Below are 19,983 nucleotides of genomic sequence, written 5' to 3' on the forward strand. Positions count from 1 at the left end.
CCCTTCAAGAGCACTAAGATGGATCCTCTACCCAAAGGCTATTGTCACTCCAGCTGCTAATGGGTTTCTCTAATCCTTTTTTCTTAGAAATGAAAGTTGTGTGCTCTTTTCGTAAAACCAGGTTATAGAATCTCTCTTGGCATTTTCATACTTAAAAATAGCTTGAAGCTATTTTTATCAGCTGTCCAGGTAGAATAAATGATTAAGTTCTTGAAATATGAAACTATAGTGTGTGTATGTGTGAATAATAATAAAAATCCTACTGTGTCCATTACTGTTTTGTAAAATGACCATAAGAGAAAATGAAATAAAAGATCAAAGGTAGAGATCATTTATTAGTATGGCTTTAAATAATTGTGTGTTTAGTGCAAAAATGTCTGAGGTCAGAATCTAAGAATCAGAATATGACTCACTAGCAGATAAAACGCTAACTAAAGGACTGACTAAGTAGCACAATCCTGTAAATATGTCTCAAACTTTACTCCAGATCAAATATAAAATTGCATAGTTCAATCTCTTGATATATGTCCTTTCCCAGGAGCTCAAATAAACCAGGTAGTGCTACCTTAAGTGTGACTTTATTTCATTAAACAGATAGCATTTATTGAACAGTACTAATGTATTGAGTCATTGTTAAAAAAACTGAAAATTTGAGAAGCAGTACAAGGTTAATCTTATAGGCTGCATCTACGTTCTCACTATGGGGCCTATTCATCATGTTATGTAAAATATTCACCACCTGATGTTGCCCATAGCAGCTAATCAAATCTTTGCTTTTGTTTAATTTTTAACTTGTAGGTGACTGTAGAAATCTAATTGGTGATTGATTGCTCTGGGCAAAATCATCGGTGATGGTCTTCAATGTTTTACACAGCATGATAAATACACCCCTATATGTATAAATGAAAGAATTGTAGTAGCTTTTTGTGGACAGTTATGGGCTGCTGTAATACACAAGCTCAAGATCTGACTTTTTAGCACCCCTACTGTAAACAATAAAACAGAGCATTCAATATGTTCATAACAACTATCTGTAATTAACTGAAAACTCTTACATATTTTATACAGTAAAAAAAATGTCCATCAAGTTCAGTATTTACTACATGCTATGTGTCAATCCATTGAAAGACAAATAAATTAAGTAATAAGGTTATTGACAACTTAACCTTGGTTTTCCTTCAGATTGTCAGTCTGATTACTTCATGGATCAATTTCTCTAATTAAATTCAAATCATAATAATAATTATGTATATTTCCAGACCTAACAAACAACAAAGGTCAGATTAGCCTTGGTAGAGACCTTTCTGACCTGTGTGTGCGCATCAATATTTATTTCAGGCAGAGAGAAGATAGGAGCGCATTTTCTATTTAAGCAACAATTTAAATGTCCCTTTTAAACATTGTTAAAACATTTTAAAAAATGTAAAAAATTTAAAAAATTTAAAAAATTTAAAAAATGTAAAAAGTGAAAATATTATTTTACGCGGGGAGGCTGATTTACTCATTTTTGTATTCAAGGGAGAAAAAATATGGTTGTGAAAAAAATCTTGACAAAATACTTTTCAACTTTTCAAATACTTGTGGATGTGGGTGTTGGTGGAGAAAACTTTTACGCCAGCGAGAATTTACATTGTTCCATTAATTTTCAATGATGCTGAAAATCTAAAATTTTTTAATAACTGAGATAGAAAAGAATAAAGTTGTTTGAGAGAATTCCCATTGATTTCTATAGAAACTCCCCAGCTTTTACTTGCCAATTTTTTTCTGGCCACTTGTTTTTTCTTTTAATAAATTCTGACGAATTTGGGTTTCAAAAAATACTTGCATTTTACTTTTTTCGCCTTTTTTTAACTCGATTTTTGAAAAAACCGCCAACTCTCTTTTTCTATATATCTGTCCCTTAGGGCCTGATTTACTATTGCTGAAGCCTTCGGGCTCAAACAATCGGTTATAGAAACTGTAAGGCTCATTTATATACCCTTATGCAGTGAGCAAAGAGCAGTTTCTGGCGCAACTAGCAATATACTGTATTTTTCATATAATGTGCAGTTTTGTCCCCATAATTGATTTGCAGAATATGGGCATTGTATCAGACATAAATGCAAATTTCATAGTCTACCTGCTGTCATTTCTGGTGTTCAGTGTGTGAGTGACGCCTGTGCCTGATTCTTTGGGTACAACTGCATTGTGGCATTTAATGCAGGCCTCTGAGGAATCCCTGGAACCACAACCTGGTCAGGAGGGAATGGTAACTTCAGGGTTTTCACAGTGGCACTCTTCAAAAACAGAAGTGCTCAATTCGGAACAAAAGGCAGGAAGGACTGATTGCTTTAGAGCATAACTATACAGATGTATGGAGAAGGCATTTGGATGCAAGTAGCTTTAATGAAAGTGGTTTTACATGCAATTTACTGCGGGGTAAAGCATAAGTTATCTGCTGTGTCTGCTGGCATAAATGTGGCCCTTTTGAGTGAGTTCCGGTACTATAACCTTCCAAGTTTTCTATTTCTTTTTTTGAAAACCCACATGTGGGGGAAAAAAAGTTTGATTTTGCTGTGGGTTTCAGTAACTGCATTGTGATAGTCTAGCAGAAGCATCTAAAAAATAAATATAAATATTGTATACTGTAAATTAACTGTTTATTAATATTCACCTTATTCTCATAGAGCATACTGGGCCTCATTTATAAACACTGGGCAAATTTGCACATGGGCAGTAACCCATAGCAACCAATCAGTGATTAGCTTTTTTCAGACAGCTGTAGGTTGAACACTGAAAGCAATCATCTGGTTACAATAGGTCAACTTCCCAGGTGCAAATTGTCCCAGTGTTTATAAATAACCCCCACTGTATATAGCTAAGAAACGTCACTTCTGCAAATGTTTTTTCCATATTTGCATTACTGAGTTGATAGTATTCATCTGCTTTAGAGTGGAGTTTCAGAAATTTAGTAAGCACATTTAGATAAACATTTCGGAATAAATATACATTTGTAAATACTAAATGAGGAAACAAGTGCTAAAAGTCTCTTAATATTTTATTTTATTGCTATGGAGTGTTTAATATTTAGTAGACTAACTAATCTTTTTTGTGCCTGTTCAATGATATTACCATTGCAGAATATAAAAGACAGCCTTGGGAGACTATCAGGTCAGCTGGAGGTGATTCAAAACAAGAAGAAATCAGTTATGCAATGTGCTACACCAAGAGAAAATGAGAAAATCCAAGAAAAATTGTCAGATCTTAATTTTGAATGGGAAAATGTTAACAAGCTTTACAAAGACAAGCAAATGTAAGTGCTGTGTTTACATTGTCCAGTTTTATTACAAGAAATGTGTATTTAAGTTTCAGCAGAATTTCATGTTTCATGTGCCAAGCGTTTTTGAAACATTTTATGCTCTCTCACTTTAGGGGCATTTTCTGAAGGGAAACCTTTAGTTTACCTAGGAAAACTATGCAATTTTTGAGAGAACCTGAGCTTTCTAAATCTGTGTTTTCATGTATTTCCACCTCTTCAAAAAGATTTGTAGCGCTAAATACAAAACAAGACAAATAATATATTCATAATATATGAATTTATACCAGAAACATATATTATTTTACACATGAAAATCCAACTGATTTGAAAAGCCTTGTGTCTCTTGAATGTGCCAATACCAGATATGTATAGCTTTAGGGAAATTTAGGACTTAGTACATCAAAAACTCCTGGCCGTATATTACCGAATTTTGAAAGCACTAAGGCAGAAATCAGCATAGTTTAGATTCCTAGGCCAAAAAATCCTGAAACAGTAGGTTTACCCCAGAAAACCATATATTTTTGAAAAGTACACATTCTGCCGATTCTAAAATGGGTAACTATGTCTCTCTAATCCTAACTAACAAACATCAAAGCTTGTCTGAATGTAGCGGTTTTTCTAAAAATGTATTTATATTGTGAAAATTACTTCAAAGGTTTTGTTTGCTGCCCGGTTTATCCCACACTGTATTAGGTACCAAAAAAAAAGAACCCGGAATATGTTTGCCAGGGGTCCACTGAACAGTTTGATGCAGGTTGTGCATAGGTTTACCAAAGTATCTGGCATAGAGGCCCCAAAATGAAGTTAGTGCATACAAATAGTCCTGTGGGTAACTACAGCTAATGAAAAATAAACAAAGTTATTGCATTGTTTGTGGGGTAAAAACACAGAAAATATGTTTATCCCACCAAACTATATATTTTTGTGAAGTACACATTCTACCAAATATGAAATGAGCACCCATGCCTTTCTGCTCCAAACGACTGAGTTGCAAGGCTTTCCCAAATTTGGCGGTTTTGGTGAAACACCTGAAAATTGACTCAAAGCTTCAATTTTCCAGCATCATATCGCCCATGTATCATTACGTACCAAAAAAAAACAACCATTAAATAATGTATTAAATGATTACACGAGAGTAATCATAATCATACAATCCTAAAACAAGTAGCATTCAAAGAATACTGCTGTTAGATCAGCCCTATGAAAACACTTTGGTAGCCCTTTCAGTTTGCCTTTATGCCTTTATGCAAACTAAATGAAATATGCAAGGAAAGAAGAGTGAGTTAAGGGCTGAAGGAAGACAAAGGGCAAAGTAGAAGACAGTACAGAATAGAAAAGTAAATTGGTGACCGTCACAAGGGAAGAAGTAGTGGGTAATATGTTAGCAAGGGAGAAAGGGCAAAGACAAAGAGAACATAAAAGCAATGTACAGCATAAGAAAAGTTGAAACAGAAACCACAATAGGAATAGACAGTAGAAGAATGGAAAGAACAAAGTAGACTTTGAACCTACATTTTAGAACAACTCTATATTGTTATTTTTTATGTAATTATCCAAGAAAAACACTGCACTATAATTTAAGTTATAATTAAGTAATAACTGTAATTTTTTATGTTTTCTAATGGAGTTATGTACCTTTTTAACTTTTTTTTTTTACTTTGGGAATTTTATTTACACTTTTAACTTTTTTAAGCTAAGGATGACAACTAACCAATATATTAAATGTTTTAACAATTTCAGTGTTTCCTATTTCTTAAGAGATGCCTATTTTTCAACTGATAAGATGTGAGTCAAATTGGAGTTTCCCCCAACCTCTGGCATGCCTTCTAACAATATATATGAGAAATGTTGCCATCTAAGCCTTTCAGTTATATTAAATTTACTTGTGTGTGGGCTTGTAATATTTTTGGGAATTTTATTTTACAAATCTCAGTCCTCGTTACAGTATAATATAATTTTTTTGTAACTGTGGGAACATTTTACAATAAGGGTGGAAAGAGCTTTAAGACCATTAAAAAATGTACCTGAAAATTCAGCTAAATTAACTGCATAATTATGGAAAATAAAGGCATTCTATATTCTGAAAGGACCAGTTTTTCTGTTTATTTCAGTTTCCATGATGACAGCCAGTTTAAATTTATAAGCATTGCAGTGTATTGCAATATCATTGAGGCACAAGGATTGCCTGTAATTTATCGATCAAGTGCTGAGCATCTCCTTTCTATCACTTAGTGGCCTTTCTTCCTCTCTTTTTTAAACCCAAGGCAGGTTACAGAAAGATTTATCACCGATGTATAAATGATGCTGTACAATTGGATAAATGGTCGGAAACTCCAGTTTGTTAGTATTGGTTATCTCTTGCACATATATGTGGATAAATTCCCCAGTATGTAATAAACAGCTTTAGTGAAGTATGTACATATTAAGATATGATTTGTAAACACATTGCAATTTCACCCATGGAAAAAAATGTGCTTTTTGCTCTTTACATAAGTGTACAGTGAATTTAATAAAACATCTTACTGGAAAAGCAGAACGTTTTACACCAAAAAATCCATGCCACTTACATTAAAAATTCGCAATGCTCAATGAAAATGAACACAGCAATAACTTGTGTAGAAAACATTATTACAATGCAATTCTGTTTATGTCTTTTATTACATATTGCCTATTGTGTTATCTTGCTAACATATAAATACTACCTTTACAGTTTCTTGGTTTTTCAATTTTCATGTCTTATTAATGTAAATGACCCCTACTTAATTTTAAGCTGGTTGAACACTAGTGATAATTGCTCTTTTTGAACAATTCTTTGGGTGGTTTGTCATAACATCCTTTAATATGGTCAATATAAGTGGGATGCATTTGTCAGAAGGGAAATTTAAACCCATAGCTGGCCAGATTAAGCATTTGTGAGGTCCTCCAGCAATATGAAATGCATACAAACCATCACTTTGTTTTTGTACTCTTCCTGATTTTCAAATCTATGCTGCTATTATTCAAACATGTTTTAGCTAAACTTAGAAAAAAAACAATGCTTGTGATCTGAATTGATCTCTCACTTTTCCCTTTTGACCATCTGTGGTCTAAGATGTCCCCTCTATTTCCTCCCAGCTTTTTTTCTCCTCTTTTTCTCCTAAACCTTGCTATCTAGCTCAAAAATCTCAGAAGAATATTCAGAATATATGGTATACTTCATAATGCTCCAGAGCACTCACAATACAGTGTAGAGTTAGAATAATGATATTACATGGAAAAATAGATACATTTTGGCATTCTAAAAGAGATAGGAAACTCATGCAACCAATCAGCAGGAAGCATTTACTGGGTATCTGTTTAAAATCAAATATATTATAGGTTGCTATTGGTTATGGTACTTAGGCAAACTTAGTGCGGGCCATTCATAAACTTAACACAGAACATATTTTCACATATGGTTTTATGGAGTAAGTTTCCCCCTAAATGCTTAAATATTGCATTTCTGTGTAGTGATGTGTGAATAAATGTTCACAACTTTTTCGTGAATTTTTCATCGTTTTGCGAATTTTGCGGGAAATTGGCGAATTTTTCAGCGAAGCGAAATGGGAGAAATTCGCCCATCACTGCTTCTGTGCCCATATTGCATATTCTTGTGAATAACGTTGAGATTCACATTGCACACACAAATAGCTTGCAAACTAGATTCACATTGCACACATACTGTATATTCGCAAATAGCTTGCATACTAGATTGATATCTATATGAGCGTGGCCACCGTATGTGGTCATTGTGTGTGACTGTAGGTTGACAATAATGTTGTAAATATACATTCACAGTTTGTGAAAACTGTTAAGCAAGTATTTTTTTCTCCACCAAAGTCCTGGTATAACTCAAAGACAGAGTGGGGGTCATTTATAAACTTTGCGCAAGGCAGATTGGTTTGCAAAGTGAATATATTTGCCCTGCGCATGGTTATAAAGCTGAATAAGAGGGTGCAAACAGAATTGTGAATTTTTTTTCACAATGCGAATGTCTATAGGAGCTTTTTAAATATGTCACAATTCACAAATTGCAAATATTTATGCGCACACTCTGCGACTCAATTGTGCCACAACTTTGGTGGCGGATAAAATTTTTGCAAAACAGTTTCACAAACTGCGAATTTAAGTTACTGTCAATGCTATTTTCACGCACAACAACTTTGCACATTGGGTGCGCAAAAACCGGAAAGACGGGCAGAGCAGTGCAATATATTTGCATTCAGGAAAAAACATGCGCCATACAACCATTATGTGCTGCGCAAACTTTATAAATGACCCCCAGTGTGTGCATAAATATTCACAGTTTGTCATTATGCCATATTTAAAAAGCTCTTAAGCATGAATAAAAATTCACAATCCTGTTTGCACATTAAGTACACCAACTTTGTTCCATACTGCAATGGACAAAATTTCTGAATGAGCCCTACTAATATAACTGATATTATAGGGGTATATTTTCTATTCTGTTTATCAGCTGAAAGAGAAGTGCTATTAATCTAAACTGCTGCCTTTTTGTTCATTTAGATTGTAAGCTCCTGAAAGAACCAGTATTGTTACTTTTTCAGCACAAAAGAGCTACTGGAGCATATTCAAGTGGACCTGTCACCCAGACATAAAAAAAGCTGTATAATAAATGTCCTTTTCAAATTAAACATGAAACCCAAATTCTTTTTTTATTTAAGTACTCATAGCTGTGGTAAACTCATTTAAAAATCTTAGCTGTCAATCAAATGTTGCCTGCCCCTACTTTAGCATAGAGGTGGGGCAGGCAATAACTTTCACTTTCCATTTATCACTTTCTAGAGGTCACTGCTCTTCCCACATTCCCCCAGTTCTCTTCACCGTTTAATTGCTCAAACAAGATTCTGAGATGATGCAAGGCTTGCCTTAATAACAGTGTCCACAAAATGGCTCCTGCCTGCTTGCTATCATTTTTAATTCCCAGACGGAAGGAAACAAGATTCAAATAATTTTTACAGTATAATTAAAGTTCATTTTGCTTGACTTACAAGATAAAGTAGGATTTGGATTTATTTTTTTGGGTGACGGGTAGGGATGTAGCGAACCGCCGCCGATGTGTTCGCGAACGCCGTTCGCGAACACCGGCAAAATTTGCGAACAGTTCGCGAACTGTTCGCGAACTTCGATCATCCGAAAATCGTTCGATTCGAACGATCGAAGGATTGTAATCTTCGAGTCGAACGATCGAAGCCATTGGATCGAATGATTTCATTCGATCCAATGCTTCGATCGTTCGATTCGAACGAAAATCCTTCGATTTTAGCGCTCGAATGGTCGAATGGTCGAACGATTTTGACGCGAACGCCTATTGGCGAACGTCGCGCGACGTTCGCGAACTTGCGGCGGACGCGAACAGCCGATGTTCGCGCGAACAAGTTCGCCGGCGAACAGTCCGCGACATCCCTAGTGACGGGTCCCCTTTCACTAAAGCAGCTTAAAAGCAAGGAGAAAACACACTTTGTCCAAACTCTCTTTTATAGTAGAGATCAATGTTCAAATTATTTCAGGATCACTTTAATAAATTTCCAGTGCCACAGTTAATATCATTTATGGGTTATGTAATAAAAGGCACTAAGTTTGCCCAGGAGCAATAACCCATACAACCAATCAGCAGGCAGCATTTACTGGTCACCTGTTCAAAAGCAAACATCTTATTGATTGCTACGGGTTACTACTACTGGGCAAACTTAGTGCCTTTTATTACATATAGGGGTTTATCTTGTCTAAAATCACCCAAGATGCCATCAATTTGTAGATAGCACATACCGTATAGGGTCCTGGAAGCACCTTGCTGCAAGTCATAGTTTGAGACAGGTCACAAGACCAATCCCATGGTCATCCCTGCTTAGCTCATTGAAGACTTCTTGTGAATGAATGCATAAAATATGGCGATATCCGGCAATATAGCTTGAAAACCTTAAAAGTGATATGTGCATGCATTTGTGAGGATGTAATAGGGTAAATTGTTAATGGTTTAATGTAAATGATTAAGTAATGGTTATTACATTTGTCTAGGTTGGCCAATAGGGGGAGCTAGAGGATAACAATTATTGTGGGAAAGTCCCCAGTGGGTGGAGAATAGCAGGTTGTAAAAGTGAAGGTTTCAGGAAGTGATTTTTAGGGATCCATCATGGGAAGCAAGATGAGCAAAGGACACTGCAGCAGTAGAGTCATCTCCTGGAAGAGGTATTGAGCTTAGGTAGTGTGAGGCTTATTGGTGTAATAGTATTCTCTAGGGAGTGTAAGTCAGCGAGGTAATTAGCATGGTCAGCTATGGCCCCAACTAGGAGTGAGTGGGTATAGCATTCCCTGCAGGAATCCCACCAGCAAGGGTTTAAGTGGAAAGGCTGATCTGGATTGAGCTGGCCAGGGCCCAAGAGGGGGGCCTGTGATCATTTGTCCACCCCTGGCAGTCTGCTGTTACAGGCAATGTTCTGCAAAAGGCAGGGAGATTGAGCCCTGTGAATGGGCTGCTGTTCTGCTGAGGGCTGTGACAAATAAAGAGAAAGCGATTAAACTGCAACTCTACGCATTGTGCTCGCTGAAGGTTTCCTCCACAAAAAAGGTTGGTGCTACATGAAGGGTTAACATGGGTATGGCACAGGAGATATTTGCCCCCCATTACAAGAGTGTTAGAGCTGACTCCAAGAAGTGCATAATTTGTTAGTTTGGTGACATCACTTGACTATATGAACACATCATTTTAAAAGTTTATAGTCTTTTTACAATAGTTGCTTGATTTTTCAGAGTTGCTTTTTATAAATTAAAGAACAATATTGTTCTGTAACAAATATTATATAATCCCCAGAAATATATTTTGTTTCAACCCTGCATACATGTGTGCTTTAATTAAAAATTCTAAAAGCAGTATCCATCAGAATAAATTGATCATTTAGGTTTGTTTACTAAGTACAATTAGTATTTAAATTATATTATTTGTTAATTAGAAAATAATGGTAATGCATCAACCTTAGGCCCATCTTAATGTTAAGCTAATTTTCATTAGCAAGAAGGACATACTGCTCCTCATGAGAGACATTATATTCTAATTTGGTTTTAACCCAGAGTTTAAAATGTATTAATTGTCTCAAAGAGAAACAGAAAGTATGTTTATTTAAAAGAATTAGCATGCTTCACCTTAAAATTTAACATTTTGTAAGCTGTAGACAGACTTAATACACGACTATTTACAATAAGTTTTTTTTTTATTTGTGACTTTCAAATTATTTACTTTTTTTTGTTAGGCAGCTCTCAGGCTTGGATGAAATTACTTTTTGTATGCTGTGACATAATTAAGGTAGAAGTCAAAATGGAAGATTTATAGTGGAAGGCCTGAATAGAAAAATAAACAATATAAATTAAGAATAAAAACTAACATTAAGCTTCACAGTCTGTTTTTGGTTCCTAGGGTCAGTGTCCCCAACAACCAGACAACATTTTAAATTGCAGCCCAATAAGTCTAATAATTCAAAAATCTAAAAAAACATCACTTGCTTAGACTAGGTTCAGCTATCACATAAGGTAGTAAAAGTGAATTTGTGAATTCTGAACTTACCCTAAAGTTTTGGAGCATGTGTAATTTTTAAACAAAATATTTCTATATGGATCTTAGCATGAGGGAAGGGACTGATTAAAGGCAGCTTTAAAGAGGTTGTGCACCTTTGAGTTTATGTTTAGTATGATGTAGAGAGTGATGTTCTGAGACAATTTGCAATTAGTTTCAAGTTTTTATTATTTGTGGTTTTTTATTTATTTTGCTTTTTATCCAGCAGCTCTCCAATTTGCAATTTCAGCAATCTGGTTTCTAGGGTCAGAATTACCCGAGCAACCATGCATTGATTCGAATCAGAGACTGGAATATGAATAGGAGAGGGCCTTAATAGAAAGTTGAGTACTAAAAAGTAGCAATAACAATAAATGTGTAGCCTTACAGAGCATTTGTTTTTTAGATGTGGTCAGTGACCCCCATTTGAAAGCTAGAAAGAGTCTGAAGAAAAAGGAAAATAATTAAAAAAAAACTAAAATAAATAATGAATAACAATTAAAAAGTTGCCTAAAGTTGGCCATTCTGTAACATTCTAAAAGTTAACGTAAAGGTGAACCACCCTTTTAGGAGTAGTTATCGACTTGCATACCTTTGATAAAAGCATTTGAGCACACAATTATAGCATAACAGCACTTTTCACTAGGGGTACAAGCTGTGCAGCTCCATGAAATTTTTCCACAGTATTGTTATTTAAAGGGAAGGACTCTTTGTATATAGTATGACGCTACTAATGCTTTTATTCTTTTTTATGCTTTTTATTGTTATAAATGCATCTTAACTACATTCCTGAGAATTAAAATGCAAAAGAGCTAAATTACACCAAAAAGGTATCAGCACATTATTTAAATAGGGCTAGTGTTCTATCAAATTTGCTGGCTGGAATCTGACACATCATGCATTTTGCTCTGTCGAATGACAAGCAAAATTTTCATTTCCTAAATGATATATGGTGGGAGCTATTTTAATTAAATCTTGGTAACCCACCTGATCAAATTACATGCTGTAGCTGCGGTAACAATCTTTTAATGAAAAGAATAGATTTATAATGGTTTTTTTTTTTCCTGTGGCAGTCTAGCAATTTCAGATGAAATTTAGATCCCATTTTTCTTATCTCTGTAGAAATTCCGATTTATTATTATTTGAAAGGTTGTTTCTCATTATATTATTGCAGTGCGTACAACTTGATTTCCAAAGAAAAAAAAATAAGTAAATTACATGATTTACCCCTGCCTGATAATGTTCCTTTATCTGTTGTCTGTAGTAGCAGGATAATAATATAATATTGCTATAGAGTTATATCAGGTAAAGCAAAATGAATCATCATTCAGGTAAATTGTTTCCTAACTTTTATTGTCTTATTATTTTTCTATTTTCATTTAGTAATGGTAACATAGTGAAAATGTTTTTTCTCCCCATGTTTCTATAGAGGTGTCCTTTAGATGTCATTGTTCCTCTGTCAGATTGTGTCTGTGAAAAGCCCTGTTGTAACTTAACCACCTCTGAAAAATTCCTCAAAAAACAGAATTGTAAGAAGACATTGTATAGATTCTTACAGTAGAGACCACTTACACTTACCACCTACAAATAGGCACACAAATAGGGGAATTTGTGATGCTTATGGCCGGTTCAGAACCATTAAAAAGAAAAAAAAATCTACAATACACATTCTTTTATCAGACATAGTTTTAATACGTTTTGTGTTATAAATCCATACATTATCATAATGTGCACACTTGCCTGTCTGCCCCATGTGGCCTAACTTTTGCGAAAGTCACCTTGAAAAAAATTACATAAAAAATGTTAGATGTTTATGTTAAATAGAAGAGATGGTTTTAAAGGAGAACCAAACCCTTGCTAATAAAACCCCCTACCCTATATAGAACCCCCTCCCTGCTCCCCCAAGCCTAGGTGGTACCTTTGGTAAATGCCCATAATTCTTTACTTACTCCTCGGTGCAGATTCAGGGCATCAGAGTCCACCGGGGCGCCATATTCTTCTTTTCGGTGATCTTCGGGAATAGAATGGCATAACAGCGTAACGGCGTAACAGAGTTAGGGGAATTTACCAAAGGAACCACCTAGGCTGGGGGAGCAGGGATGGGGGGGTCTATGTAGGGTAGGGGTTTTTATTAGCAATGGTTTGGTTCTCCTTTAAGAAAATAATAGATAATTGATAATAGATGTCAAGCAAATGTTGGCAGCAGTGAAGCACATGCTAGGGGGAAATTAATCAATCAAAATTTTAGGACTTACATATCCCTTCTGGAAAAACAGCAGATAGAACATGTAGTTCTCCATATGGATTAACATGACATTCAGCTAACTAGGAAGTAGGTGCTATAGGTATTTAAAGAATAAGCCAGAGTGGGTAGTCTATATCAGGATAGCAAAGATAGTCAGTTTAGTTTCATAGCATGCTGCAGTTCTAGGGCAAAATCTATTATGTAGCAAAGTGGCAAATATTTTTTTTTATTTACAGAAATTACCGTATGTTTTTAACAAACCTCAATTACATATCCGATGAATAATATATTTTGATGCTGCATACTGTCCATATCTTCGCAATGGTCTTGGTGAATGTTTTTTTTGCTCTAGCAAAACATATTACATTCCCCCATTATAGCCATGCTCATCTAAGAAGTCATCCAATCCACTCTTCGAGGTATTACTTAAATCTGCCATGTTTAAGAGGTGTAAAGCTGTTATCTAGGCAATTTTAATAGGACTAATAAAAGTTTATGCAGGAAATGTAATTAAAAAGCACAAAAAAAATTCAGGTAGGTCTGAAATATGAGCAAAATAAAAGAATAAAATGTTTGCCAGATTTTGCCTCATTTTTTTCACATGGACCTAGTAACAGTGATATTTACCAAAATCCCATGTGTGATTTATTTGCACCAAGACTGTATATTGTATTCTAGAATATTTAATAGGAACTAAAGTGACTTCTGTCAGTAGCACTCTGCAGTGCTCCCATTACCGTCAATGGCAAATTCAAGATGTTGCACGCTGACGTCAGCGTGCAAATGCGTGGCATCATGACGCCGGGTTTTGTCGCCAAGATTTGAAATAAAAGGATGCCCAGGACACCAGTTCAGTGCCCGATAATAGGTCTCAATTATGGGTGTTCCTGGATGTTTCTATATTGCTTTTCTGATCGATTCCTGAACTTTGACCCTTGCTTTGACCCTGACAATGATCCTGCTCTGCCTACCTATTGAACTTTGCCTGGAATTGACTACATTTACTCTTGACCCCTTTCTGGTTACCAAGAACCTTGGACTTTAACCCGAAGCTTCTTCCTTGGTCCGGAGTCCTTTGCTAGGAGCCGTTCATAGTCATTTCGAGAATTATTATGCAAATCACTTCATTATGAATTGCAATTACTTGTTCAGCCTAGTGATCAGGATTTTCCATTTGTAAGTCTATGTCAGCCTATTTACATAATCATACAAATGATGCCCTCTCATTAAGTATAGATGATAAAAGTCACAGGCAAAGTTCTTCCAGATAGGCCTGCCAAACCTGCTAATAGAAGAGCTGGATTAATTTTGCCACTCTGTATTCTGAGCAAGAGGGAAAAGGGGACAGCTTTGCTACTGAATGAAACATCATATAAAATGTCCTACCATCAAAGGTAAAATATGTTAGAATATGTAGGGGGATGAAGTAACTAAATCTCCCTTAATCCATCAAAGAAATGGCTTTCATATTGTATTTGATAAATGTAACTCTTCAGACAAGACAAATCCCAAGCAGTAGGCCATGTGCAAGAGTCCAAGTTCAGTTTTGTTATCTGTCGTTCGCTATTACTTTGAGATTCTGTCATTGTAAAATGAAAGCAGTGAGGCAAAACTGGGAAAAAGTACAGGTTGCTGTTATATAGTTGATAGAATTAGCTAAGCCCTGATCTGAAGATCTTAGCACTTTTCCCTAGCATCTGATCTGTTGATGACAGGTCATTATTTGTGCACTGGTGCTGAACATATTGTCATGGTAACAGATCATCTCCAAGTCCGTGGTGTTCTTCTAAACTATATATTATTTCAGACGCTCTGATCTAAGGTACACAAGCTGCACATTTTTATAAATGGAAACGAGTTGATAAAGTTACGAAGAATGCCAGTAGAATTGAATTGTGTATCTTAAGCAAATGGATGGCAACCTTTCACAGTTGTATAATCTGCTTAGTTACATTTACTTCCATTATATTTTATAGTATTTTATCCATTCTAATATTCTGAAGAGCAGACTTGGAATTCATTAAGGCCATTCACAAGGAGTCTTTGCAAAACACATTACAGCTAATGCACCTTCCCTGCTCAGCGAGCTGTCACCTAGAAACAATGATATCATTATTATTATTTTTTCAAGCCCTAAGTGAAAATAGAAATGTTAAAAAGATGTTGTGTGTATATTTTAAAGAACGAAAAAAGTGCATTTGTTATATTAGGGGCAAGTTCCCAAATGTTTGAAAACAATGCATTTTTTTTTATTTCTTGCTAGAAAAAGAACATTGTTTACTAATGGAGTCTATGGGAGATGGCCTTTACGTAATTCTGAGCTTTCAGGATAATGGGTTTCTGGATAACTGATCCATGCCTGTATTTTCATTGAAAAACTTACTTGTGAATATAGTTGAAAAAATTGGATTCATATATGGGAAAACAACTCATACATGAGATATAATTTGAATGGGAAAGAAACGTGATCATTAATAAATCTAAATATTTATTTCTCATTCAAAGAACGGAAACAATAGAATTGTTATGGATAACAGATGAGTCCAATTTAGTGATTATATATATGAGCAAAACCCAGAGTCCAACAAAATCTGCCAACTAGATGCCTTTACTGGAACGCATTTTAACATTTTGAAAAATTGGCTATTCTAAAAGATTTTGGGCCAGATTCAATTCGGTGAGAAAAAGTTATCTAATGTGTGTTTTCAGTTCTCTTTCTTTCCCATAGACTTCAATAGAGTTAATGCGCGATAAACCATGAGATACTGTAAGTTTTTCTGAATTGAATTGCATCTAAAATTGAATCTTATCAATGACTTTTCTCATGATAAATGCTTTTTGCTTTCTCACTGAATTGAATCTGGCCCTTCGTGTGAAAGTGCTAATATCTTCTAGACTAAGTTTCTTCTGGACTTCTAAGTTTCATGCATTAAACAATGTCTATAATGATATCATCAGATGTCCCAAATCCACAGATTTACAATGGTAAAAGTTAAGGGAGGGGTTGCATTTTGAGCATAAGGGGGATGGATAGAATCATCAGAACAGACTGTCAGGGCTCATTGGCTCAATGTTACTTACTTCGTATTGCTTTGCACTTGCATATATAAATTACATTTTCTAACATTGTTTATAACTCATCCTATTGTTAATCATGTTTAATTTTCTTTTAGAATGCCTTTATAGGAAAAACTACACATTCAGAAAGATGATTAACCAACAGATAATTTATATCATGATAACAAACCTATCATGCCATCTTAGTAAATTGGCATGTACAGATCAGTAAATATTGTCATTTTACATCAATTACCTCAAGTCCCCATTTTTGATACACTGATCATGTGACAGGGAAGAAAAACAGAAGTCTCATAGATATAAAGCAATGGAAATTATTCTAAATATAATTTTTCCACAAATCTAGGAACACTTTTATTGGCTACTATACCTCTTACCTGAGACTGCAACCAGTAAGTAGTAACAATATGGGGCCGATTTATTAAGGATCGAATTGAAAATTTCAATTCAAATTTTCTAATTTTTTTTTTATGGTCAAAACTACTCCAAACTCAATTTGAATTTCGAGATTTATCCAGCCTTGCCCCTTTAACAATTAAATTTTTCGACTATTTGCCACCTAAAATCTGCTGAGTTCATGTATAAGTCAATGGGAGAGGTCCAGTGACCAATTTGAAGATGTTAGTAGCCTTCCTGATATTCAAGTTTTTTTGAAGAAAAAACTTGATTCCAGTTTAGTCGAATTCTATTCGAGTTTTCGGGTCGGTAATATTCGTTTGAGTTTTAGATATTTGATTTTTTTATTAAATAACCCCCCAATCAAATTTCGAGTAAATTTCAATTTATTAGAGTTAAAAAAAATTCACATGAATTCGAAATCCGACCTTTGATAAATGTGCTTCCCCATGTTATCTTTGAATGCAGCTTTTTATTTAGCCACGTTATAAATCCATTTACTTTAAATAATGCTGTACCACTGAAAAAAGAGATGTAATATCCATTTCATGAAACCTTTATCTGCATTACTGTATATACCAATAATTCCGCTGACATTTGTTATCAAGTTGATCTGGGGTATAGTGACATTCTTAAAAATGGGTTTATGTTTTTAATTTTCAGGAAGTATGACAGATGTATGGAGAAATGGATGACTCTACAGGATAATATGAATAATTTCAACGACTGGTTAAACGAAGCTGAACTTATTCTTGCTGATACTCCAGGTGATGGAAAAGAATCTGAAAAGTTTAAACATCAAATGAAGGTAGGCCTAGTCATTTCTGTCTAAATCTAGACACCTTCATTATTCCAGTTTAATATAACTTCAATTTAAGGTTATTCAAAGTCATTCAAATTATGTCATGTACTGTTTCCTATGATAGACCTGCATTACATTAGCAATATCTGCTGGATTATTTGATACATAAATGCAAAATCACATCCTTTGCTGATTTTTTACAATAGGAAATTTAGATGTAAGCACAACATCCCACATTCGTTCATGAAACAGTAAAATAAGATATACATTTAAAAATTGAAAAATAGAAAAACATACACCAATTTTTATGATTTTTATTAGCAGCAAAGTTTTGAAAAAAGTATTTACATGTATTTATTTTTTGAATCTATAAAACTTTGGAAATGTATTGGTGCAGTTGCTTTTATCAGATTAAACTGCTATCTACAAGACAATAACAATTTTTAAAAAAATTAAATTTATCTGCCCTTTCATAGCCAATTGATTAATTTAATTTGATTAGAGTCATTTTACCCTATATTAACATTCTAGTCAATGTGAGATGCTGGGTTTCATCCACCAGTATGTAAGGAGTTTTATAAGGTGTTTATTTTAAGATTGTGTCTTGTTCCTTTGTCTGTTCTCTTGGAGGACTGGTGTATGGAATACATGCTGGCCGCTGTCTTTCCTTGTTTACATAAAATGCATATTTTAGCATTTGCAAGGACCATGTGATAGATGAACTGGAATAAAAACTTTCTACTGGGTTAAGCTTCATATAGAGCTGAACATTATGACATTTAATAGTTCAGAAATGTGTTGTTATGGGATTTCTGAGCACTGTGAAGCATATTTAAAATTAAAGGATTTATTTCAAAATGCTTTCACAAGTATGCAGATGGCCTTCTGACCAAAATCCAGAAATTTTCATTTCAAGGCAACCATATGAACTACAGCTAAAATTAATCCTCTTCCATGGAATTATTTTTTAATAAGGCTGCCTGTTTGTTTAAAACCATTTGCTTATCCACCCTTTGTATCCTCATTCACTGCCATGTGTCTGCTTTCAGGAAAACATTTTATACTAGTGCCTGTACTTCTTTAACTTTATTATTAAAAAAAAAAAAAAAAGTTAGAAATTGGCATTTGGTTGGTTAATTAGCACATCATGTGATCATTATGATCTGCTATTTGATGTATATGAATTATAGCATTTGCATTAGCTAGCATTAGTTTGTAAAATGCAATCATTTTGCAGGCTTTGGTCTACAATAGTATTTGGTACTTTTTGGGGCAGATTTATCAAGGGTCGAATTGAAAAATGTAATTTTTAAATTTACATTTCAAGTTTATTTAGGCTAGGGAATAGTCCAAATTCATTTCGAGTTTAAAAAAAAAAAACTAAATTCGAATTTTGAAATTTATCATGTACTGTCCCTTTAAGAATTCAAATTCTACTAGTCACCATCTAAAACCTGCCGAATTGGTGTTTTAGCCTATGGGGGGGGCTTCCTACAATAAATTTGGAGTCGTTTGGTGTTACCTTTTCTAATTATTTTTTTTTGGTAAAAAACTCAAATCAAATTTGTTTCAAATTTGATTCGAGTTTGTGGGTCAATCCTATCCACCTGAATTTAAAAAATTAGAATTTTTGAATAAATTTCAATTGGTCGGTTTTAAATTCTAAATTCAACCCTTGATAAATATGCCCCTAAGTGGAAAAACCAAGAAAACCTCTAATACAAAACTTCCCTAGGTAAAAGTTGTTGAGGTCCTATAGAAGTCAATGGGAGGTGAGCTGATCTTATTGGAGTGCTTTTAATCAGTTTGGACTAGTTTATTATATATTTTTTTATCGGAATTGCCCGAAAACCTTTTTTTAGATTGTTCAGCATTATTTTCCATTTATTCTTTTTTGGATCTTTTAACAAATGTCACGACATTCATGGTTTTAGATGAAGTGAGTTCAGTTGTGGTTTCGAAAACCTCGAAACCACTAAAATTCGACCTTGAATAAATAGGCCTCCATGTAAAGCATTGCCTGTATAACCAGTTGAACTAAAATTTTCTTTTCAGCTTGTAAATAATGGGAGCAACTAATACAGAATAGGAGTATGCCCTCCTTTACAAGCCACATCATTTTACAGATACACCAAGCATGTAGGATCTTAAGGGAGCAATGATGGTGCACTATATTAATTACTCTGAGATCTTGCAGCTCTGTAGAACAAACAACCTGTTGGAAGACTTACCTTAGCAGCCAAGGAAAATGCTGCATAATACTATGTTCTGTGGATTAGGAACAAACCTATAAATGAATGATCTTTATGTTAGGTGGCCTTTCTTAGTACAATGGTTTCAGTTGAAAATGATTTCTTTTATCAGCCTTGTGTGGATAACAAAATTGGATGTCATATTTGAACATGGCTAATTGTACACAGTTGGTTTATATAACATTAGTTGAAATTATATAAAGCAAACCTTGAACTAATGAAACAGATGTATTTGTGTTTTATTATCAGTAATCAGTGCAGATGGCAGAGGCTTTAGTGTATTTAGAAACTGTCTTTAATATTCATGCTGAAGTGCTTGAAATGTTC

The 19,983-nt window shown here is 34.5% G+C and overlaps 1 protein-coding gene across 5 annotated transcripts in view; it reads left to right on the forward strand.

Annotated features, from left to right (window-relative positions):
• The window catches only part of dmd.1.L (dystrophin, gene 1 L homeolog), a 1,148,817-nt gene that overhangs the window by 548,974 nt on the left and 579,860 nt on the right, over positions 1–19,983 (forward strand). For all 5 annotated transcript variants that reach the window (XM_018244936.2, XM_018244933.2, XM_041580924.1 and 2 more), the window contains 2 exons: positions 3,120–3,292; positions 17,266–17,410. In XM_018244936.2, coding sequence (XP_018100425.1) covers positions 3,120–3,292; positions 17,266–17,410 — 318 coding nt within the window. The remainder of the gene's footprint in view (positions 1–3,119; positions 3,293–17,265; positions 17,411–19,983) is intronic.

The sequence above is a fragment of the Xenopus laevis genome, chromosome 2L, assembly GCF_017654675.1.
Source record: "Xenopus laevis strain J_2021 chromosome 2L, Xenopus_laevis_v10.1, whole genome shotgun sequence".
Classification (NCBI taxonomy): Eukaryota; Metazoa; Chordata; class Amphibia; order Anura; family Pipidae; genus Xenopus; species Xenopus laevis.